The sequence below is a fragment of the Syngnathoides biaculeatus genome, chromosome 19 (genome assembly GCF_019802595.1).
Source record: "Syngnathoides biaculeatus isolate LvHL_M chromosome 19, ASM1980259v1, whole genome shotgun sequence".
Taxonomy (NCBI): domain Eukaryota; kingdom Metazoa; phylum Chordata; class Actinopteri; order Syngnathiformes; family Syngnathidae; genus Syngnathoides; species Syngnathoides biaculeatus.
In genome coordinates, this window is record NC_084658.1 from 5,453,217 (window position 1) to 5,477,945 (window position 24,729).

The 24,729-nt window shown below is 39.1% G+C and overlaps 1 protein-coding gene and 1 long non-coding RNA gene across 7 annotated transcripts in view; one reads left to right on the plus strand and one right to left on the minus strand.

Moving 5' to 3' along the window:
* Window positions 1-24,729, minus strand: part of ctnnd2a (catenin (cadherin-associated protein), delta 2a) — a 272,667-nt gene that overhangs the window by 40,789 nt on the left and 207,149 nt on the right. For all 4 annotated transcript variants that reach the window (XR_009792632.1, XM_061804648.1, XM_061804649.1 and 1 more), the window contains exons 16-18: window positions 23,519-23,705; window positions 12,630-12,747; window positions 9,576-9,758 (exon numbers count right to left, since the gene is read on the minus strand). Coding sequence is in view for 3 of the 4 variants with exons in the window: in XM_061804648.1 (XP_061660632.1) it covers window positions 9,576-9,758; window positions 12,630-12,747; window positions 23,519-23,705 (488 nt within the window). In the remaining variant the exon portion in view is untranslated. The remainder of the gene's footprint in view (window positions 1-9,575; window positions 9,759-12,629; window positions 12,748-23,518; window positions 23,706-24,729) is intronic.
* LOC133492452 (uncharacterized) lies at window positions 104-19,505 on the plus strand. 3 transcript variants are annotated; one of them, XR_009792634.1, is made up of 7 exons: window positions 104-342; window positions 6,333-6,508; window positions 9,619-9,716; window positions 12,463-12,527; window positions 12,657-12,801; window positions 19,163-19,217; window positions 19,298-19,505. It is a non-coding gene; the product is annotated as an uncharacterized LOC133492452 (long non-coding RNA). The 3 variants fall into 3 exon arrangements; XR_009792635.1 differs by lacking the exons at window positions 19,163-19,217; window positions 19,298-19,505 and adding an exon at window positions 14,747-17,073; XR_009792633.1 differs by lacking the exons at window positions 19,163-19,217; window positions 19,298-19,505 and having other exon boundaries at window positions 105-342; window positions 12,657-13,974.

A 24,729-nucleotide genomic window follows, 5' to 3' on the forward strand; every position in this document is an offset into this window, starting at 1 on the left:
TAAAGAGCCAACACAACAAACCTGATTTTCACGACATGGGGTAGGACACAACTACAACATCATAGCACAGATTTGCCCATATTTGTTGCTTGTTGCTAAGCAACCAAAAAGGAAGTAGTGTGGTGCTTTTTCCTGTTGGTTTGGTCCTAGAGTAGACTACAGCTCAGCAACTCTTACGACAAAAAGCCCTGGTTTTGCCAATTATATGGATGAGGAGGAGATTTGTTACCATTAAAGCCTGTGTGATAATCCTGTATTTTAAGATAAAGTTTTTATTAAACACATAACGTCTGGGGTAGTGAAGATCCCCCTCCATCACTGTGCCTTTTTGACCACATCAAGGTAAGTCATGTGTCTTCTCTCCAAGAGCTTCTGATATACTGTAGGGAAATCTTAACTATTGATTCCTCCATTTTTCTTTTCTTGTGTTTTTACTGCAGAACTGTTACAGTTAAAATCACTCTGCCACTTTCAAATGACTGAATGCGCCGAAATCTTATCACAATGTGCTGTTTCCCGAATTGAACGTTTATCAATTCGGGTGTGTCTGCTGTGGTGGCAGTTACCGCCTCATGTGCTGACAGCTACTGTAGCTTATCGCTGCGCACAATGAAAGGGTTGGTCGACGGTGTACTGTCCTGTTAAAAGGCCTAAATACATGAGCCGGGGGTGTGGCAAAGCCGTATTCTACAATAGCGGAGAACAAGCTATTTTGGGTACAAAGCTAAAAAAGTGAACCCAGGGCAAACCTGCTCAAAGATACACACCTTTATTTCTTTTCTTCCCGTTATAACTATCTTTTTCATGTTACAGTAACATTTAAAATGTTTTCATGTTATAACAGTGAATTGACCACTTTAATTCAAGATGTGATATTTTCATGTTAAAACAAGTTAAATGGGCAACAATACATGATTCAAGAGCTATGAAACAAGAATATTATTTGTTTCCATTAATTTTGAAATTCATTTGTTTGTATCGAAGAGAGAACAGATCTGACCCTTTTAATGTTGCATCATTAGAACACTGCACAGATGAAAAAATTGCAAAGTTAATCATTTCATGACATCAATCAGACATCGTAACAACATAATTCTCAACATATTATACTTATAGGTAACTATTTAATACCAAGTCTTTTTATTTACTTTTGTGTGCGTGTGCGTGGTGCCAATACACTGGAAGTCTGATCCAGTGTACTGAACTAAAGGAACACATCCAGAACTCGTAACAGCTGACAAATGCAATGAGTTTGGCAGTTATTTATGGTACGATACGGTCGATCATAATACATAATACACTGCTGAACAGGTTGGAAACATGGGTAGGACTAAATGGAACGGTCCTGAAATGGTTCAGGTCCTACCTGGAGGAAAGGCACTACTTTGTAACCATTGGAAGTGCTTAATCTCAAAAAATGGGGACCCTCACGGATCAGTTCTTGGACCCCTCTTGTTTTGCCTGTGTATGCTACCCTTGATCAAATTCTTCAAAACCTTCATTTTGACTATCATTGCTATGCAGATGACACACAGTTGTAATGAGCAGTGTCTCCAGATGACGAATGTTCAATTGACCCCTTCGTAGAAATTGCGTCATTCGCGTCGCTGAGCAATCAGAGGCCAGAGATCTGATACCTCTGACAAAGTCGCATGGTCCAGTAAAGCTTTTGTTCGCGTTTTATCACGTATTTGGGTTCCTTAACAATAGATATGGTTAAGAGGTGTAGTCATGGACTTTGTAATAGTGACGACAGGTATCCTGATAGGCTAGTTGGTGGAGTTCAATTCGTACCCTTTCCAAAACCGAAGACCGAGTACGAAAAATGTCTTCGATGGGTCAAACTTTGTGGAAGACGGTATGATCAACTGAATCCATATAAAATCGACCGGAACAGAAGACAGAGTACGAAAAATGTCTTCAATGGATCAAACTTTGTGGAAGATCGCATGATCAACTGAATCCATCTAAAATCAACCGGAACAGATATGTTTGCACGAAGGTAAGCCCTATATTTGATTTTCAATACATGTCTCATATAAATGAATTAGCAGTTCTTCGCTTGCATAACATAGCTACGTGTGAATGATTGACACACTTGATCTGTGTGAGCGATATTTTGTGAGGACCTGACTGCACAAACGTGTCTCTTTGTTGGCGGCTAATGAGCTAAACTAAACCGGACTAGCGAGTCCTAGAAGCCTTCGACGTACACCGAGACACCAATACTGAAGGAAGGATGTTTGAGGACACTAAAGTAGTGATTGTCGTACTCGGTCGGGACTTGCGTAGGTTCGGCACTAATTCAAGAATAATTATTGAGGGGAGCGCGTGACGTTACATAAAGAAAACGAGAGAAACAACTCGTAAATCAAGCCTCGCCTTCTTCTTTTCCTCCATACGGCGGTTCACAAACGGCTATACAGGTACACATACAGATTCTGCACACAAGTGTGATAGGTAACACGAAAATAGGAAACTGTCAGTGATGAATTCGTCTTTGGGTTATGATATATTATATTATGTGGCTTCTCGGTCTTCCTCTGACTCCGGAAAGATCTCGCGCTAATATCGATGGTTTCTCCGTCGATATGCATGGAAATACCATTGAAATACCCCTCGCTGAAATACTTGAAGCCCTGCTGTCTGCTTTTCAACGATATTTCACTATTCGCTATGAATGCGAGTGAGAAATCAGCTGGTAAATCGGACAATTTCGCTCTAGTCTTTTCTTCCTGCGCCACCATTTTTGCTAATTGTTTGTCTGAGGTTAGCACGTAACTTCAGGGAGGCGTGGTTAAGTGCCCTGTACGGAGGGGTCAATTGAGATGTTGCGCCACTGTCTAAAGCAAATAAATAACTAGATGAGCCAATATGTTCTTCAACTAAACCACAACAAAACTGAGACAATTGTTTTTGGAAATAAAGAAAGAGAACTGCTGTTAGTAAATACCTGGACTCACAGTCCGAAACCTTGGTGTCCTGATAGATTCCAACCTGACCTTCAACAGTCATATCAAATTAAGCCTTTCACCATCTAGATCTCATATCTAGAGTGGAGGCTTGTATGTGTCAAACGGACCAGGAAAGCCTCATTCATGTTTTTATCTCATGTAGCCTTGACTACTCTAATAGACTTCTGACTGGACTCCCCAAAAGGAGCATTAAACAGCTGCAGCTCATTCAGAATTATGCAGCTTGGATTCTGAGCAAAACAAAGAGGTGAGAGCATGGAACGCCAATTCTAAAGTCCTTACACTGGCTTCCAGTCAGTTTTAGGATGAATTTTAAAGTGCTGCTACTGGTCTATAAATCACTATTGAGTTTAGATCCTGAATACATGAAAGAAATGCTTACAGAATACAAATGCTGAGACCGACACACTCAGGTCAAATAGTGGAGCTCAGAGTCCAACGCTAACATTGTGAAGCAGCATTTAGCTATTATGCTGCACATAAATGGAATAAGTTGCCAACTGAGGGGACGTCAGCCCCATGTGTGAACATCTTTTTTCTTATGTTTTTTTACAGTATTTCAACTTTTGATATTTCTTGCACTGTACACTTTTTTTTCATAGTACTATTTAAAAAGAAAAACATATATTTTGTCGTCATTATTGTTTTTCCACATTTTAAATGTATTATTTCTTTGTTTTCAAATCCTTTTAAGCACATTGAGTTACCTTGTATATGAAATGCGCTATATAAATATATTTGCTTTCAGAAAACATAAAAACCAAAGACAAAACAAATGACTATGGCGGAGACTCAGAAAGGCAGGAGCCCATTTCACAGACATTCTTGGAAATCCCACGGCCTCTCTCGGAAGACCCGCAGGCTACGCAGATGTAATGTGATGTCTAGCTGAAATAGCGTATGTATATTTGGATACTCTGAATAGCGAGCCTGTAGAGGCATTTGACGCTATATATATACATATATAGGCAGGTGTACGGCGGGTCTTGCCAAGAAAGCCTGTGGGATTTCCAAGAATGTCTGTGAAAAAAGCCCCCCCCCCCCTTTTCCGCTATTGTAATTTGTTTCATCTTTGTTTTTGTTTCTTTAATTTAACGTGTTTTATCTTTTGTTTGTGTTTTCTGAAATCTTAGTGTTTTAGTCTTTTGCTCATGTGTTTTCTGAGATGTAAAGTGTTTTGTCTTATGTTTTTGTGTTTTCTGAAATGTTAGTGTTTCACAATTTGTGATATTGTTTTCCACTTCCAGGCCACCGTAGGAAACTACTGTTTCTCTTTTGGAGCGGAACCTTGAGGTCTCCAAAGTAAAAACAAACCAAACTATTATGTGAAATTTAATGTCATCTTGATTTTGTTTCTTTTATTAAGACTGATGAAATGGAAATGGTATGCAAGGGTGAAGGAATAAAATAGCTGCTTTCACACACCAACTACATTTCACTTTTGGAGAAATAAACTCACTGCATTAACAGCCACGATCCCTCTACATTGCTATTCTGTTGTCAGTCTCCTGGCCTCGCTTCATTTTCTCTCTTTTTCTCTCTCTCTCTCTCTCTCTCTCTTTTCCCACTTGCCATTTTCCTACTGTTTATCATTGAGATTGTGTCCCTCTTTTTCTCTCCAGATGATTCTTTATCTCTAGATGCCATACTGATTTTCTTTTGTGAGTGTCCCAATAAACTCTTCTTTTACCCATTTTTTAATTCTATTTCCATCCTTCTCCCTCCTCTTCAGATTTTCCTCCCCGTCGACCTTCTCGTTCCGCTCAACTGATCCACCTTACTTGCTTCATGGTAAACTAGGCAAGTGTGCACTTTGCACTGTGAGTGGATGAAAATGTGTGTTTGTGCGTGTGCATGCATGCTTTATTTACATAAATTCTCTGAAGGGAAAATCCAACACTTGATACAGTTTGAAGAGTATGAACAGAACATTCTATTTCCTATTGTTGCCTGAAGACCTCCTATGTGAATAAATATGGAGATTAATTTTTAATGCTCAAAAAGTGGACTACATTACAGTTCCAGAGGAAAAAGGAAAGACCTTGCACCTATTATGGTTGCTTTCAATAGGTGATAATCTATTGAATTTGTTAGAGCTTTATGCCATGATATGGATGTGTAAAAGCATTATCCTGATTTGAGAAACCTGTCACACAAACATGATGCACTGAAGAAAAATTACAACCAAACACTTTTTATTTTATTTGAACTAATAGCAACATTTATGAGGTCACTAAAAGTTGGCAAAGAGGGACAAACTTACAATCTATGTTAAAGTGTATCCAAGGGGTGATTAAAGGGGTCAAGGTCAAGGCACTCAAGTTATCCCAAATCAAAAATAATCCAAGCACGTGTTTATGCACCCAGATTTGTCCAAACTAGGAGAGAAAGTTCTGTTCCCACAATTGGAAGCATACACGTTTTCCAAAATACCTGAACAACATTGATAATTAAGTCCTTAGTTGAAACTAAGCGGTCTAATCCAGCTGCATATTGTTGAATTAATAAAAACATTTGTCCTTAGAGTGCATATTTTCTGAAACTGAATTGCTTTTAAGTGGGGAAAAAAAGTGTGTCTGTGTGTGTGTTTATTTGTATGCAGCAGTCAATTAAGACAATTTATCTTAAGTTCAGGCTCCCACGCTGTTCCTTGGCTTTGCTGTCAAAGATTAATAAATGATTACAGGGACTATATCGTCTAAATGCCACCGCCTACCCTCGCCTCTTGCTGCCTTTTTCTCACTATTACCTAATTTTCTTCTCTCCACTATCAATTATTATCTACTACATGTAAGGCTGGACTTTTTATTTGGCTGCGGCTTGTATTGGATCTCAGATTGTGCATGTTTAGCAAATGCTGTTGACAGTTAGTGATAGAAAATCAGTTTGATATATTTGGGTGTCATTTCTTTATCTTTCGCAAAAGTGTATGAAAGTAAAACACAATATAACTGGTTCATTTGTGAACTCAACCACTTTGTACTGCAAATACAAGACACATTCAATGCAAGACATTCAATACATCACTGGATCAATATGAAATGGTTTTACGACTTCTTCAGGTCACACATATGCCACTTCAAAACAAGTTCATGTGTTCCTGACTCCATAACCCACCGGAGTTAAACTTCAGCTTATTAGCTTGGAAAAGGAAGACAGTGGACAGAAGGGAGGAGGGGGCAGATACAATTAAGCTAAAGAAAATCTAGGTTTAAAAAAGTCTTACTAAAATAAATTACCATCCAAGAAAGGAAAAGTTTCCTGTGATCCAATTTACTTTCAAAGAAGCCATTGCATTAAAACAAAGTTTACAGAGTACTTTGTGATCTAAGGGTTCCATCTTTCTGTATTATTCAGCTCACACGTCCCCTTGTCTCGACGTCTGACACCGTGTTCCCGTTGCATCATGCAAGGCGGCTTCTACTATTTGGAGTCGTGTGTGCCAGAACACAGCGTTTGGCGACAAATGGACGTGAATATGTCAAAGGAGAACTTTCAGTGCTAGGTTGCACCGTCATCACATCTTAAACCAAGTGAGCTCCTGCTGGGCCGGCGTCTTCCAAATGAAGAATAGTGTCACCCCTTTTTTGCTTCAAATATGTGAAACAAATTGATTTCTTCCACTTTACGCACAAGAACAATGTACTAAACTGCCCCTCGTCGTAGTTGAGAGGGACGAAGTAACGTTGAATAAAAAATGCTGAACAAACTAGCAAGGGGCAAAAAACAAACAGGATTTTTTTTTCCACGGCATTTTGCAAAAAAAGCAATATAAATAGAGGAAAATGATTAAACATTGATAATGGAAACAAATAATGTCGAAACTGTTTGGGGATAGAGTGGAGTGACTTGCTTATTATTGTTAAAATTATCACCCACAACCCTTTCTGATAAAAAGTTAACATTTTATACATTATATGTGTCATGAAGTAAAAAGTATAATGTGTGAGTCTGTTACGACTCACCTTTTTTTTTCTTTTTCTCTGGCGAGAATACAATAGGATGAATCAATTCCACTGACGCTAACACTAAAATAGTAGTCACCTACCGTCTGTGAGCTTGCTTGCTAGTATTTTAATTCTGGAAACAAATCTAATTTTTAGTTTCCGTTCAGAATTTGTGCTCACTGCTGTTATATTACATATTTTGTCCCTTGCACTCTTGCTTTGCAAGTATTTTCTGTCCAGGAATCATAAAGCGCTGATTGAGTGCAATCTATAAAATCCATGTTGTGAAAGGTCTGTACTTTGTAAATGGAGTGATTCAATATTCTTTTTTTTTTTTTCATTTATCGTGTGTTACGTGTTAATTATTATTTATTTTGGTGGATAAAAGCACATGTTTACATTAATGTTCAGAGGATTTTTTTGGAGTCGTTATTAATCAGCATTTTTATATCCCAATGTTCAGATACACTGATTGTCTTTATGAAAATAATATATGTGGGTATTATTGAATCTAGTCTCACTTGTGAGTTCTGATGGGCTTAGTAGGATTTTCAGATTTCAAACTGGGTCCTGGCTTTCTTTGAATTCTAGTAATATCTGAAATTTGATTCAGAACATGTCATAAAATGGGCAAAAATGATCAGTTTTCAAGTCTACAGGGTTCATACTCAGTCTGACCCAAAAATTTTAAGGGCTTTTTAGGGGCATTCTTAGGGGCTGACACGAAAAATTTAGGGCCGACACGGAAAAAATTTAGGGTCATTGTGGGAAATCAAGAGTAAGGAAAAAAGACTCACCCAATGGTGCCATCAACCGTTCTTGGTTCATCAAATGTTCCAGTACCTGTGACAGTGATCACCTGTCGCACCTTGTGGTAGTACTCATTGATATGACGATTGTCAATGTCTTCACATAACAGTCTACAGAAAAACAGATTCTAACGACAATTGCAACTACATACACAAATGTCTTCTACTGATGTCTGTCTCAGCATCCCTACTCTAGCTCCTTGAGCCTACCCAGTGCCTCCTCTATTTGTTGCTGCAGAGGTGCCAAAGTGGCTCTCTTGTCCTTTGCTCTGCCTCTGAGTGCATTGGCCTTGGTGATAAACCTCAGATTCCTCTTTTCTTCTGCCTCCTCACACAGCCTGTCAGCCTTCTCAATAAGCGTAGATATGTCAGTCTCTATTCAGGCTTTTTTGGCTTTGAGGCAGTAGAGAAGAAAAGTGGGCAGCGATGCCAAATGTAGCCAGGTACGAAGTCTTCCTTTCCTCACAGTGGTAGTTTTTAGCAATGTCACTGTCTGGGAACATGACTGCACTTTCGAAATATTTTCACATGATTTGTAACTGTAATGGCTGCAGATCTCTTTTAAAGTCCACACGATCTCCGCCTTTAACGAGTCCGTCTTCGTGTATTGAACTACGTTCATAAAGCCTGACTTCCGGCTGGTTGAAGTCGATGACTGGACAACTGTAGGTGCGCATGCACTGCTAGTACCACTGCCTGAAGTTGATGCTTCACTATGTTGATATTTTAGAAACAGATTCATACCAACGGAAGATGAGAGACTCTTCGCCAAATCAGCGTGTCTCCTGTTTTTCCGGTGCAACTCCAGCGCTTTGACGCCCATCTTTTCAAGCTGGTAACTCTGCTTGCACAGATGGCAGTAAAACATGTGCCAATCTTTTGGATCTCGACGAACCCAGCTCCCGAACTCCTTATTTTCAACCCAAGCATATTGAAAAATGCACTTCCCCATGATACAAGTTGGATCGATGAAAGAACTACACTACGTCGTAACGAAGACGAAGTGAAATGCCTACTCATGGAAACAAACAATGAAATATCGACAAGATGGCTACAAGTTGTCAACACGGTGACTTCCGTTGACAATTTCCGGCTGTTTTGGACGCCAGACGGATCGCTATTTTTTTTTAAATAAAAGATAATTTTTTAGGGAGAATTTTGGCGGTAGAGGTCCTCCCTTTGATTTTTTTTTAATTTAAGGCCTTTTTAGGGGCTTGCCCAGTTTTCGCGGATTTTTAAGGACTTTCAGGAGCCCCTAAATGCACCTTCAAAAATTTAGGGGTTTTAGGGACTTTTGGGGCTGCGTGCGAACCCTGCAGTCGAAGACGATATCCATGAATGTCATGTTTAACTTAAAACAGACAATAGATCTTCTTTCATGGAGGACTGAAGGCATCAAAGAGTATTTGAATTTGGGGATTTTGAGTTAGATGATTTTTAAATTATATTTTAAAAGTCGTTTCAAAACTTTTCACTTCCTTTTCATTTTAGTTCCCACAAACCTGCTGGCAAGAATGTTGTTTCACTGGATTTTTTTGTGCAATGTTGCCACTGGACATTTTGTTGTCTGGGTACTTGTGCTTTACTGTGATGTTTGTACTGTATGTTTATGTTCATTATGTTTTGCCATCTTGATGAATTATAATAGCAGCCTGTCAGACCAGCCGTTAATGTCAAAATGTTGATTATTTGCATCTAACATTATTACCTCAACATAAAACCAAGCCAGCTCGCAACAGTAGCTAATTACCATAAAAGTACAGTACATTGGGCTAATGTGTTCCTTAAAGTTCCTATTCCCCTGCACTACTCTTGGTTTTGAATCTCCTCAACTGGGTTTTTACCTGGTCAGTACCCTTCTTTTTCTTCTTCTTCTTGCCCCAACAGCCAGAGCTCTCTCCATCACGACCGCTGGAGTCACAAAGGAGGCCGTCCAGCTCCTCCAACCCGCCCTGCTGCCCGTGAGAGGTCTCCGCTGCCAAGCGGTAAGACAGGTTCCTCAGGATGCAAACGCAGTTCTCCACAGTCTGTGATGGAAAATGACAATGTTGAGGGCACAGATTGAAAAGATGCACACTTGATACACTTAATTGAAACATGACACTTGAGAACATAACTCAAAGTGGAAGTGGACGCCTGCTAATAAAAGTGCTTTGTCGACTACTAGGAGCACTTTTATCCCCGTTCCACCCTGTGGCAGATTTGATGGAGAGAGCGAGAGGACAGAGGCTAGATAATACACCGGTGATATGAATGTGTGTTTTATTACGTCTGATTTTAAAATGAGATTAGAAGAAACCCGGGCATATGAGCGAAGATGACAGGTCCAATAGAGTTTTTAACATTAACCATTAAGAACCTGAATGTGAGCTCATGCCCATGTCTAAATGTGAGCTTTAGTGCGAGCGGTTGTGTTAAGTATGACTCTGAAATCGGGATGTCATCGAGTCAACTGAGTGGAAATTAACAAAGACAAATCATCCATCTTTTCGCCGAGAGACTGGCGCTTTACACAAGAACAACCAGGGAGTGAAATTGAACACACTCGGGAGACGCGACAAACAAAACAACGTCGCACTTGGGCGAGCTGCAGTCACATGAAATTCATATCCCGCATACAAACTGGCACAGGTTATGTATTACAGTTTTTACAATAAGCAGTGACTTTTCCATTTACGGGTGCGTGTTGTTTTTTCTGTTTCTTTATACAGCTGCATTGCTCATTTAACAAAACCCACTTGAATTTGGTGATGGATGATTTTAATTTCTTATTACAAGTGGTTGAATTTCAAGCATGTATAAACAGTTTGACAAATATTTTTTACTTAACATCTAATGTTGCTTTCTCCAATAACAGTTGGAAACAAATAACATGTTAATTTGTAGCTTTGTCAACTTTAAGGTATGAGTTCCTTTCACTGATCGGGCGCTAATATCTTATTAGGTGAGTGTGTCACCTGTACATTCACTTAAAAGTATGTAAATATATTTAACATATTGGTACAAGTTACAAATGTTTATAATATGTAGGCCTAATGTTTACATAGCTACCATTGATTACATTAAACAGTAGATATTCTATAAAATTGCTGCATGTGTGCATGGACAAATAGTACTCAACAGCAAAGCAAAAAATGTATATTAAACATTTACATTGCTATAAACAACCCACTGTATTATTATTTGTTATTATTCGTATTGATATACTTGGAAAAATCAAAATGAACGTTTTGTGCATGTGACAATTTTAACAAAATGTTCCTTATTGTGGTTGTAGTTGGCACTGTGTATACTAGGTTTTAATATTTCAGATCGCTAATTTGGAAACTGCGCTCAGTATGTTGCATCACAAATGTTTTTTTTTCCTGTTGAGTGAGTTTATTGTACACTTGCAAATGCTCCTTTTACCAATGTACATGAAATACTGGTTTATTGAAACCAATTATTCTGACCATTTTATAACACAACACAAGATCTCGACAAAATTAGTTGACAAGCCTAAACGCTAAAAGAAAGACAGCCAGAGTCTATCTTTTACAGCTACTTTGCTAAAAAGCATCAGCAAGTTCACCTGCCAATCAGTCTTTGTTAGCAAGGCAATAGCAGCACTCCTCTGGTGGCTGCAGTCAGATGGTGGAGAGGAGCGGGCGGATAAACAGTGATTAAGGGAGGCCATTGAAAGAGGCTGGCAGACAGGGAGACCTTGAGAAGCCAGCCACCCACAGTATTGTTTATGTGATATTGACTGGTCAACACATACTTTGACACGAGTGCACACACGTACAGGCTTGGTCCTACAACAAAACCACACACTGGCAAATGATCAATGAATGAATTCTCGATGGCTGCTAAGACTAAAATATTACACATTTTAAACTATTGGCCAGTCACTAAAATACTGTTGATAATCACTGTTACTATTATGATTATTATTCCTGTCATAAAACATTACTATACTGTACAGTATTTGTATTTATCTACTTTCTGTTTTTGTATAGTATGTATAATAATAATAATAATGATGAAGAAAAGAAGTGAAACTGGATGGGATTTTCTCTTTTTTTTTGAGTGAGAAAGGTCTGGTCTGAAGCCAAAGTAGAAAGTGCAGGATGAGATGGTGTATAATGTTAAAAACCCACTTTGGAGCAGCCGGATCGACACCAAGAAAAACAGACGGGGATATCATTGTGTGTTAAAAAAATGAAACAAAGTTGGATGTGACATTTCAAATTTACAGTTCATCGTTGGCTTGGTTTGGTTAGCAATGTATTTTTTTTGTTTGTTGACATTTTCATTGTAAGTTTGCAAAAACACAAAATTGTTCTTAAAAATGTTCTGATTGGAATGTAAATGCTGTAATTTGAATCTTTGAAAGAGGCATGTACTCCAATGGATGACACTGATATGGCCACAGTGCGTACGTCTGATGTTGCTCATGGTGGTCAAAGGGGGCGTTCACGGCCTTTGTGTTTTAGCTCGGACACGAAAAAAAATTTGAGGGAACGTTGCCTGTGACCCTTCGGCACCAAGAACCAAGTATTTAATTATGAGTTTTCTGCTGCCAATTTCCACATATACTAACTTTGGTAAGAAGTGCTACATTGCCCAATAAAGATTCCATAAGAGGATCTCCAAAGTCATGAGAGAGAGAGAGAGAGAGAGAGAGAGAGAGAAACAGACATAAAAGACAGGATTTAGGCTTTCCAATTAATGCATGTTTTTGGGATGTAGGAGGAAACCGGCGTGCCTGGAGAAAACCCACAAGGGCACGGAGAGAACATGCAAACTCAGCACAGGTGATGGGGATGACATCAGAGCAATGTGACTGGATGAAAACATGACCATTCTTAAGAAAAAAGAAAAGTATTAATTTATCATGATTATAAACGCACACAAACCTTGCTGTCAATCTCACTACTGCCTAGAGAGGTCTGGATGACGTAGAGCAGGGCATCCGTCAGGCCGTCGCACTCTCTCATCCTCCGTCTCGCCTCCTCGCCTGCGGAGCTGACGTTCCTGGAAGAAACACAGGCCGACTAAGACATCAGAGTGTATTTCCTCAGCCCAAAGGTTTGTGAGTTGGTGGTTATACTTGGATTTATACTCTGCAAGTTTGGTTGAAAAATTAAACCGTTTCACTTATGTCCAACAGAAATCGTTCCATTCCTACAGATGGTAGCTAAAGTTCACATTTAATTCGGGCACCATTCATTCATTCATCTTCCGTCCTGCTTATCCTCACTAATGTCGCGGTTGTGGTTGAGCCTTTCCCAGCTATCTTCGGGCGAGAAGTGGGGTACCCCATAAACTGGTCACTAGCCAATCGCAGGCAACACTTCTTTAATTATTTCACGATAAATGCATATCAGCGGAGTCTGAACCCCCACATAGACTTCAATGAATCTTTTGAAATAGAAAACAAAATATGGTTAAAAAAAAAGTAATTTTAGCATTATACTACAGCTGGCCATGTCTGCACAATCAGTGGATTTTTCCACAGCAATAGACATACATTCTGCTTTTTCCAGGTTCCCAGAGGCCTTAGCAAGTAGTTCCACTTTGCAAATAGTTGTTGTGTCTGAGAGAGGCACTTTCTTAATAGCGGAGGTGACAAGCTGCTTAGTTTTGTTGTCAACTCAGTGCGCAGTTGTTTACCATTTCCGACTCAGTAAAAGGTCTCATATTCATCTCACCAAGGTCCTGGTTTCATTTTTGCTTGGCAGAAAAAAGTAATCTTTTTCAGTCTATTCTATACCGAATTGACAGCTTTCAACATCCACTTTGCATTTTTTTTCCCGCCTTTAAAGGGCCACCTTGTAGTAATTACACCCAGCTATCATTGAAAGTGTATTGTAACCAAACAAATAATGCACTCCAGCACTCGAGTTTTCCAAACACGTATTCTAACAATGGTAGTCGTGGGAGATCAAAAATCCTCAAAAAATTGGAACATTTGTCATAACACTGGCTAGTAAGCACTATAAATCATTAAGAACTAAGCAATAAGAGCGAGAAGGGATAAAAACGCAGCGCGAGCAGTTGGTAGTGTATATAGTTTACAAGTTTAGCAATGGTGACCGGGGAGGAGTAGTGTTTAAGAGAGGACACATTTAATCTGAGTGCTTAAAGGATCTTATAAAGCCTTTCGAGCAGCAAACCAGTGCTTCGTACCATTATTGTTCCCGCCACCAAGGCGTCTACCCTGAGTTTCCCGGCCACGGTCAGGCAACTGTTGCAGGAAAGATTAACTTATAATTACAGATTTAAGTAAATATGTGTACTGTTGTAATCTTAGTCTCAAATATGTAAAGTATAAATACTGCTTTCATATCTTAAATTATTATGGTACCCAGATACACACAAAGGAAAATTCCTGGTGTGCGTGTGTGTGTGTGAGGGGTTTGCTGCTTATTCTCACAAGGAGTGCTAGAGCCTATCCCAGCTATAGTTCACATAAAACTCAACCTGCCAAAATGGGGAGTGAGAGAAGAAATGCTACGAGCAACTGCTGAAATCTAGCAACATTTGGCCAGTTGGTTGGTGTTTATGTAAAGCCCTGCCTCCCTGTGCTTGTATGGCTTTTTTGGGAATACCTCATTCCAAAATCCCGACTGTTTAGGATAATAAAAAATATCTAGCACATCTGTCTCTTAGTTCTGTGATGACCAATTCAGGGTGTACCCTGCCTCTTACCCAGATAGAACCGAGTACGCCTGAATAAGCGGTATGGAAAATGGGACAAATGGGGAATAAATCATCTAAATTGTCTCTAGGTGTGAATATGAGTATACTGTAAATGATTGTTTGTATCTTTCTGCCCTGCAATTTGCTGGTGACCAGTCCAGGCTGTAGGAAGTCTGTCATGATGTGTTCGACATAATTTTGATTAAATTTGGGTTTTGTCTTTCAAAAAGGTTGTTTGTCTTGCTCATTAGGTTTTTATATTCACCTGTTCTCATCAGCCCTGTTCCCTGTCTACCATTCAGCTACTTCCAGCCACTTGTGTCTTATCCAGGTGTTCGTTGTGTCATCAGTTTATGTGTATGAACTCCCTGCTTCCCTACACTTTGGTCCTTCACATTTTGGACTCCTCATCCGCCACAATAAACCCAACTGTGACAAAGTCTCTCACTCAAAGCCAGCTAGGATAGTCTCCAGCTCACCTGTCACTCTAATGAGTACACGGGCTATTGAAAATAAACGGATGGATGAATGGAATACTATTTTACTTCCTCTGGAAGTTTGTTTTATTTCATTTTATTGTGTTGTTCCCCTTGAGTGAAATTTTACAAAAACTCGACTTTGAACCACAACCTGACTTCTTTGTTTCTGAAGTGACACTGCACTAGTAAGAATTTTTTTTTTTAATTACTCTTTTTCATTTTTGAGTCACAAGATTTCCAATGGTCACAATGATTCATCTTCTGGTTCATATGCCAGAAAGAATAAGGAATCTTTTATTGTTGGGGGTGGGTAGTGACAAAACTAATGGCATAACTCCCGGGGCGCCTTGCTGCAGGAAGGGAGGGATTCCTCTCTGCCCCATGGGGCAATCATTGGTTCCCATTTTCTTCTCTACCCCACCCCTCCGTTTTTTTTTTTGTTTTGTTTTGTTTTCCCCAGCTGGGGTGGGTCATTGGCTTGCAAGTTTCAAACTGTTACCCATCCAGGTAGTGGCGAGCCCCTGCGTCAATCTCCATTTGGGGGTGGGGGCCTCTTGCACTTCTGGGGAAACTAGGGGGATGATGGTGGCTGGGTGCGCTGGGTAACACAGCCCTTATGATTGTGTCACTTTCTACTGGTGTTATTGAGCTATTCTTCTCTGTTTTACATTTTTTTCATTTTTGTTCTTCTCCTCTTCTCCCTCTCTTGATTAGGTTTTATATGCTCACCCTCTAATTACAGTTGTAATGAAATTGCTTCATTACGGGGTTGCAGAAAGCAGAAAACCAAAAAGGGAAACATCAAAATAGTTATCAAACTAATTAGTCAAAAGCTCCTGGAGGTTTTTTTATACAGCTAAATAGTAATGACAGACAATAGAAAGGCATTGATGGCATGTAGTGGAATCCATTCATCATTCTGGCATTATAAAGAGATCACGGCTCTTTGACTAGTCTATGAAATGAGGGCAATATTTTATTGTTGTGATGAGAATGAGGTGAGAGAAAGACACAGGAACTCAATTAAAACTTAACGTCTGACGCTTCTGGCTTTCAAAGAGAAGGTCAAAACATTTTCACCAGCTCTGAATGCTAATGGGCAAACAAGCTTACTTTGCATTACTGGCTTCAAAGTGACAATTTTATGCAGTCATTGCGCAAGACTGACAATGCTTCATTCTGATTAATGTAGGTGCTTGCGTGATTGTATACATTTTAAAGGGTGCATTGGGATGTTTGCCTGCAATATTTGCTTGAGACCTTTCAGTACCAACCACCAGGACACAAACCGCATACTGTTCCGTAAGCCATTTGCAGTTTTTGTTGTTGTCCCGCAGCCTGTCCCATCTTGGGGTAACATATCCCTAACCCCAAGTGTGCTGTTCCACTTTGGATCGTAACTTTGTTTTGGTCACCGTCATTGCAGATCATCCCAAATCACAAATGATAGGATGTTTGAAATGAAAGCAGGGAATTCAGGGCTTTTAAGCAATTTCCGAATATTATCCTTTGATTTTAATGAAGAAATATGCTGAACCACGTTTGAAGGCTTCATTGCCTCATTTGCGAGCATGTTTCCACATATTACGTAGAGCGGGCCTGGTTTGTGAAAATCACTTGGAGGAATAAACCGGCATTTTAAATTGTCTCTTAAATGTCACTTTTTTCTTGGAAGACAAGCAATTTAATTCCTACAATAACTTTTTTTTTTTGATAATAAAAAAAATGCTTCTTCAGTTAAATCTATTGACAAAAATAAACTTAAAATTCTAAAACCAAACACTTGTAAAACATTTAGCTTCACAGCACAATGAAGTGTTTAAGGCAGACTGTCCACCATGTTTAGAGTATGTTGACGACTTAGACAAACAAGTTCTCATTTTGCTGAAATGCACTAAAGCTATAATTTTTCATTTTTGTGTGGTAGTATTTTTTTTTCTTGAAACTGTCCCCCAATGAGGATAAGCAATACAGTGTTCTCCTGTTTTTGTGGGGGTTACGTTCCTTACACCCCCACAAATAACGAAAATCCACAAATAATGCATGCAATATTAATAGACGCTGGTTACACTGTTAGCATGCATGCCAGTACATATTTTAGAATATTCGTAAGCTACCATATAATGACAATCATGAAGCAGTGAGGAACAATTGTATTTCACATCTTTAAGGAGAAGAAGCTCATATTACCCCACATACTGCCTGTATAGGCAGGTCTGACGACGTTGCACACACTCACACTGTCACATCGAAACTAAAATATCACACCGCAGCAAACAGAATAGCATAATTAGTAAATAATAAAATAAATAAAATAATTACTGAAGAAATAATTGACGCAAAACATTCACTTCAAACACTATTTACATCCTTCCTGGATACTTCCAGGACCTCCATAGTGCCATAGTGTAAGCTTCTTCTACTCAAAAGATGTGAAATGCAATTGTTCCTCACGGCCTCGTGAGCGCCATCATATGGTAGTTTACATACACGATAAAACACTTGCAAGTATGCATGCTAACAGTGTAACTAGTATGTTCGAGTGTATATTGTTGGACAAGTCATACAAGAAATATTGCAAATTTTGGAACTCAGTGTGCACATAAGGTGCACCACATTGTAAGGCGCCATGTCTAACGTGGCACCTGGTCCATTTAGAAGAGAATTTCAGACCTTTACGATCGTGAAAATATGGTAAATGAAAAAAAAAAACTTGGACACCGAAATCACTGATCACAAGAGCTCACTGTATCACTGCATAGACGGGATGAATCAACTGTCAAACAAATGTAAAAAGAGGTTAACTTTCCACAATAAAACATTTAAAAAAAATCTTTCGCTTTGAAAAGCATGTAGTCTATCCCTGTCCTGAAAAATTATTTGAAAAACCTAAATCTGACAACAAACAGTGAGAGAATTTTTTTTTGATTTTTTTTCCCCACAAGTGTAACATCACCTCTGATTTTGCAAATGAGTGTCATAGCACATCATTGGGGTGTGCTCGAGGATGAGGAGGCGCAGAGATGGTGAGATGTCACCATAACCACTTGGATCATCAGTTCAGGAAATGGTCCATTTGGAATGTGAAACCCAAACCAGCATGGTTTGACTGTGTGCAGAATTCAGACATAAAATTTCACGCGCAATGCACCAGTGAGAGGGGAAATGAGAGAACCTATCTGCTGCCTGTCAATTATGTGTGTGTGTGTGTGTGTGTGTGTGTGTGTGTGTGTGTGTGGTGTGTGTGTGTGTGTGTGTGTGTGTGTGTGTGTGTGTGTGTGTGTGTGTGGTGTGTGAGAGAGAGAGAGAGAGATAAAGTACCAGTGAATTTCTGGGAGTTTAACTGGTAATCTTCACTCTTTAACTATTCCATTATAGACAAGCGCCTCATTCTATTTGATGTCACTCACCGTTAATGCAAACTCATTACCTTGCATCATTATATAATTGCCCAGTGAGAAGAATGACAAAACATGATGAAGCATCCCATTCACAATTCAAACAGTCGTTATTTTGGCTGTGTCAGACTGATAAATTGCATGCCGTTTCTTAGACTATACATCATGTAGATTTAAAAAAAAAACAAAATTCAGTCCATGCACATCTGAAGTGTAATAAAGAACATTTGATCAATGTGTTTGGGGAATGTAGGTCATAGACAAAGTGCAGCAAATATGTGGCATTATGTATGTGGGTGGGGGGGAAATCAAGAAAGAAGAATAAAGTTATGAGAAATGAAAGGAATGAGGAAGGTAATGTGATGCAAGTGAAATTGGAGTGGTGCAGACTTTGACTAATGTGTAAATGTGGGAAGTATGATTTTGGAATCCTTAGTTATTGTTAGGTAGTGCTGAAGGACGAACGTTTACATCTCAGCTGGTAAAAATAGCAAAAATAATGAACTTATTCAACAGAGCAAACAGCATTTAGTTTGGAAAATGTGCGCTGAAAAGGTCAAGCATATAATATTCTGTTTGTATATTATTTATTCCTGCATCGCTGTCACTCCACTGCAGATAGTATATATGTTAATGTCACTTTCAACTGCTTATACAGTACAAATTATTTAGTTACTTATTTAGTTATTATTGTTGATGCTGCTGATTACTGTTAATGTTTGCATTTGATATATATATATATATATATATATATATATATATATATATATATATAAAGTTTTATAGGCAACAAAGTGTGTCTCTCACAGTTCTGTTGGTTTGGGGTTTGGACTGTGTCCTTTCTGTGTGATGTTTGCATGTTCTTCCAAGTGATTGTGGAGCTTTTCTATGACGACGCCGACTTACTTACCCGCTCCGAAAACAGGTTCGTTAGGTTTACAAAAGATTTTATTTTCTTGTATGATAAATCTAATATCTAATCTCTTGTCTCAATTTGCCCTGCAGTTGACTCGTGATCCATCCAGGCTGTACCCTGCAGCTCGCTCGCTCTATCTATCTATCTATCTATCTATCTATCTATCTATCTATCTATCTATCTATCTATCTATCTATCTATCTATCTATCTATCTATCTATCTATCTATCTATCTATCTATCTATCTATCTATCTATCTATCTATCTATCTATCTATCTATCTATCTATCTATCTATCTATCTATCTATCTCTATCTATCTATCTATCTATCTATCTATCTATCTATCTATCTATCTATCTATCTATCTATCTATCTATCTATCTATCTATCTATCTATCTATCTATCTATCTATCTATCTATCTATCTATCTATCTCTCTATCTATCTATCTATCTATCTATCTATCTATCTATCTATCTATCTATCTATCTATCTATCTATCTGTCTATCTGTCTATCTGTCCGTCCGTCCGTCTGTCTGTATGAATGAACTATATGTAGGACTTGGGCAAAACCACCAATTCCTAGTAGTGGCCATACAGTATTTAATAAATAAAATGTCTTAAAATGTTCTGCCTTCAACCTGCTGTTTAACTGTTGTTACCCTTGTGTGCTGCTACTGCCCACTTTAAGGCTAAAAAAAAAAACAACCTTCAATTTCCCTATTCGGGACTAATCATTTTTTATTTTCTAACGGGGTCCAACCTGGTTGTGGTTTTATGTGTTTATGGCTAGGCCAATTCCAGAAACAATAACTAATTTCTAAATATATAATACTTTTGGTAGTTGAGTGGGCTTCCTTGCTAAAGATACCTACTACCCCTGCAACCACACCTCAGATAAACAATGGACGGATGGATGGTTTAATTTATAAAAAGTAGGACATTTCACCAAACTTTAGATTCTTTCTTAGTGTAAATTCAAGGTCTTAAGAACTCCCCAATCTTTCAAGTGTGTTTTTAAAGGCAGATTTGAGGGCTACTTCACTTAACACTTTCGTGGCAATTGAAAAGAATGAAACACTTGAATTGCATGTCTCAAGAGGTGTAGTCTAGCACATTTATATGTAGTGCTTTGATAGCAATCCAACAAGGCTGCAGAATTGTAACATTCCTCCATTCAACTAGAACTGAACATGCACCTACTACTGGCCGACAAATACAGACACAGTATCTGTTTTATCTGGAAATTTAGGGTTTTCATTTAATTACCCTCATGCGTTATTATTCATGCAAGCATCCAACATGTACAGGAAACACATGGACACCAATGAATGGTTGGCAGATGGCTTTCTAATGTCGCTCAAAGAACAAATGACCACAGAGTGACATGAGAGCAGTTGGTGTGAGGTGGCTCGAGACACTCGTCCAACTGCGTCTATGTGCATACGTCCGCATGTGTGGGGACAGTAGCGGGTCATCACCAGTTGGTTGGCTCACACCATCCAAAGCGCATCAATAATAGCAATAAAATTACAAGGTCATTGTGACAATGCTCAGTCTCGATCCATCCAGCCATTAATTCTGACTTCATGAGAGTGGGTGTCTTAGTTGAAGCAAACAGGAAAAGAGTGTGCGTGTTTGTGTGCGTGTGTGGGAGATCCCGATAAGCCCAGAAACAGAACTGCAGTCAGGAAAAGTGTGCACAGTGTGGAAACAGTTTTTTTTTCTCTTTTTTCCCTGTCTCTGTGCCTTGGCAGTGAACCAACACCCTGCAGGGAGGTAAACAGCACTGAATGGATGCTATTGAGGATATTGAAAAGCATTCACAGAACACCAAGTGTCTGGCTTGATAAGTCTTAATGTGTGTGTTTTGTGTGTGTGTGTGTGTGTGTGTGTGTGTGTGCGCAGCAGTTGATTACATCACCAAAAGGTCCATTTGCGTTATTAGCTCCTGCACACACCCAAACATATGAATACATGTAAAATAGGAACATTTCAAATAAACTTGAAGAAAAACAATATGAATACAAATGATGAATATTTGGCATGTTGATGGCACAGGCGTGTACAAAAATGTTGCAGTACACACATTTGTCGCCAAGCACAAACAAAAATATGAAATTATCAGTGGCAGTCCTTCGAAATCCTTTCGAAAAACGTGCGCAAGCTGGGGCAGAAGCTTGACAGGAGTGAGTGGAGTGAGCATTAATGTTCAAGCTGCAGGTGGTTGATTTAGGAAACAACTCATGGGGAGGTAGCAAAGTGGATGTGAGATATTTTAAGTATCTAAAATCTAACCACTGTCTTCTGAGGGTTTTTTTATGTGAACCTATCCCCATATTGTTGTTCTCGTGAAATTGGTAGATTCATTGTTAATCATAAATAAGGAAGGGACAACATTTTGTCAAAACTATGTTTAAAAACAAACATTCTTTAGTCATTGAGTGCACTATTGCTGAATAGTCTTTTCAAAGCAAATATTGCCCAACACAGTCGATGTATTCAAAGATCAAATTGCTTTACGTTGTGAAATGTCACATTTAAAGCGACTGTAGACTAACCATCTTTCTGGATGATATCATTTTATCATCTCCAACTTCGACAAGCCTGAAGCATTTTTTATCGGCCTAATGCATTAAAGAGAAAGTATTAAATAATAAGAACTAGTGTAAGTGTAAGAGTTGTTGCTGTGGTCACTAGCTGAGTCAAGGAGCAAATGAGTATAAGTTTAAAGTGTTCACAAACTGTTGCTTTGCCTAAGTGAAAAAAATGTATGGTGCAAATGTATCGCTGCGTGTATGACCGGAGTCAGAGTTTGGTCCAATCGGTCCGATGTGGTAAAGAAGGAGCTAAACCAAAGGGTGAGTTTCTCAATTTACAGGTCGATCTATGTTCCCACCCTCACCTTTAGTCACGAGCTCTGCGTCGTGACCGAAAGAACAAGATCATATACAAATACAAACAGCTAAAATATGTTTCCTCCGTAGAGTGTCCGGACTCTTTCTCAGAGATAGTGGGATCTCAGCATAGAGCTGGTGCGTCTCCACATTTAGAGGAGCCAGATGAAGTCGGTGGGGCATCTGATTCGGACGCCTAACGGATGCCTCCTTAGTGAGCTGTTACGGGCACGTCCTACTGGGAAGAGACCCCAGGATGACCCAGGACACTCTGGCGGTATTACGTCTCTTAGCTGGCCTGGGAAGGCCTTGAGAGCCGGATAAAGTGCCTGGGAAGAGGGAAGTCTGGGCATCCCTGCTAAAGCTACTGCCCCAACAACATGACCTTAGATAAGCGTTAGAAAATATATGGATGGATATACATCCACACAAATACAGTGGCTGAAAACAATTATTTAACATCACCATTTCTCTCATGAAATGTACGTCCAAAGGTCCATACATAATAAGAAAGTAGAACAAATAAGATCAGAAATTAAGTTGTGTCCAAGAATGTGACAGGGAAAAACCATTAAACACACAAAGGGAGGTGCAAAAAGGGATGGGAAGTTAAGACAACACAAAAACAATAAAACAGCAATCCTCCCTTCTCAGTGCAAATAACTATCAGTTGGTTTAATCCTCATTGATGGCCTACAAAAAGGTCTCATTGCCAAGGTGTGAGTCAAGACATCATATGATGGGAAAGAGTAAAAAGCTGTCTCAAGACCATCACAATGTAATTGCTGCAAACATCATGATGGCATCGGTTACAGGCGCGTAGCTAAGCTTCTGAACATTCCAGTCAGCACGGTTAGGGCCATTAATACATGTGTGGAAAGCCAATCATACCACTATAAATTTGCCTCAATCAGGTGCTCCTCGCATATATATGCTGTATATTTGATTGGTTGGATTCATTGAATTTTGCCTCCCCCTCCCCAGACCAATATAGCATAGCCTTGTGAAAATGAACATTAAAACAAAAACAACAAAATCCAAGTGTACACCAGTTTCGACTAATTGATTGACTCTAAAGTAAAAATTATATCGGCAAATAAGTACGAAGTACCCTGTGCAACTGAAAGATGGCCTTTACTCTAAATATAAATAATAGAAAACTGCAATTCCAGAGCTAATAAAACCATGGTGAATTATGCATGCTGCTAAAGTATGACTGCAGAGAATCAATAAAATCAAATAGTGGTTTACAAAGGGTGTTTCTGAGCCATCAAGTGTAAACAGACTATATGTACAAAAAGATCTTGACCCAGTTGTTATAATTAGCATGTCTACATGCATGCATATTTCGATTTCATGTCTACATACATATGAATGTTAATTGCGTGGACTGTCCAGGGTGCTTTTTACCTGAGGCAGCCAGTAGCATTGCGCAGCACCTGGGAAGTATGAAGCTGAACTTTGCGGTCATCGTGGTGGTTGGGGGAGGAGTCCCAGTGAGAGTGAGGGATGATGACGCTGTTGGTCAGCACAGCCAGTGCATCCTGGATGATTGGCATCTTGAGAGCATCACACGATGACAGGTTCCACAGCACGCCTGTACATAAAAATTAATTAATTCATTCATTCATTAAAGGTCTACTGACACGTAAAGCATGATTTTTTTGTTTTTAATGAAAAAAAAGGCAGCTGGAATAGATCCATCCGTTTTTTTAACCACATGTTATGATGTATTCGTATATTGATTTTTTTTTTTATCTCCCGCCATGAAAATCCTCTCGAGGCATTTGTTTTGGAGAAGAAGCAGTAAGTGATGTTTTTTTTTTTTCCCCAGAAGCCCAGACTGACGGGTTCGTGTGTTTATACCACTTTTACCAGCAGGAAAGTAGCTGTTTTTTTCCTGTGTGTTAGCCAAAATGCCGTCTCGTTGTATTGCAGGATGTTGCTCAAACACTTTGGAGGATGGATTCACTCTTCACAGTTTTCCAAAAGACCCGGTTTGTCGTGAAAAATGGATTGCACCGGTGCAAAGGACAAGAGCTTTGTGGGTTTCAAATGACAGGTAGGTGTGTGTATAGAGCTGTCAAAAAAAAAAAATTGTTTGGGGGGGGCAACGTAATCCTTCTTTCAGCGAGAGACCGCGGCCGGCTGCAGCATTTTTGTCGCTCGCGGCTGAGTATACTACATACTGTCATACATACTGTTGGGGAATCTGTTGTTAGTCAGAAGTTATCCGCATATCCTCTAAATATGGCTCGCGAGCAACCGCGAATGACACGCTCTCCGCTCATATTTATTTTTTCATATAGACATTGAAGTGAATAATATTATATGTAATTTTCATAGCAATATCTATTTTACAATGTATACAGGTATGTCAGTGGCACTTTAAGAAGAATCAGTTGATTTCATCGGTATAAACATTTCCTTATTAAAAGCTTCCTTACGATCCAAGCTTCATCTGGTTATGAAATTTAGAGGCATATATTTGAATTTTAAACAGACAGTGACATGAACCTTGCAGAAGTGTCCTGGGCAAATCATTTGCTTGCATTTTGTGAGGTTAAAAAAATGGGACCTTTGTTGCTCACGTCTATGTGGCAAACAAAAACTTCTAAAAC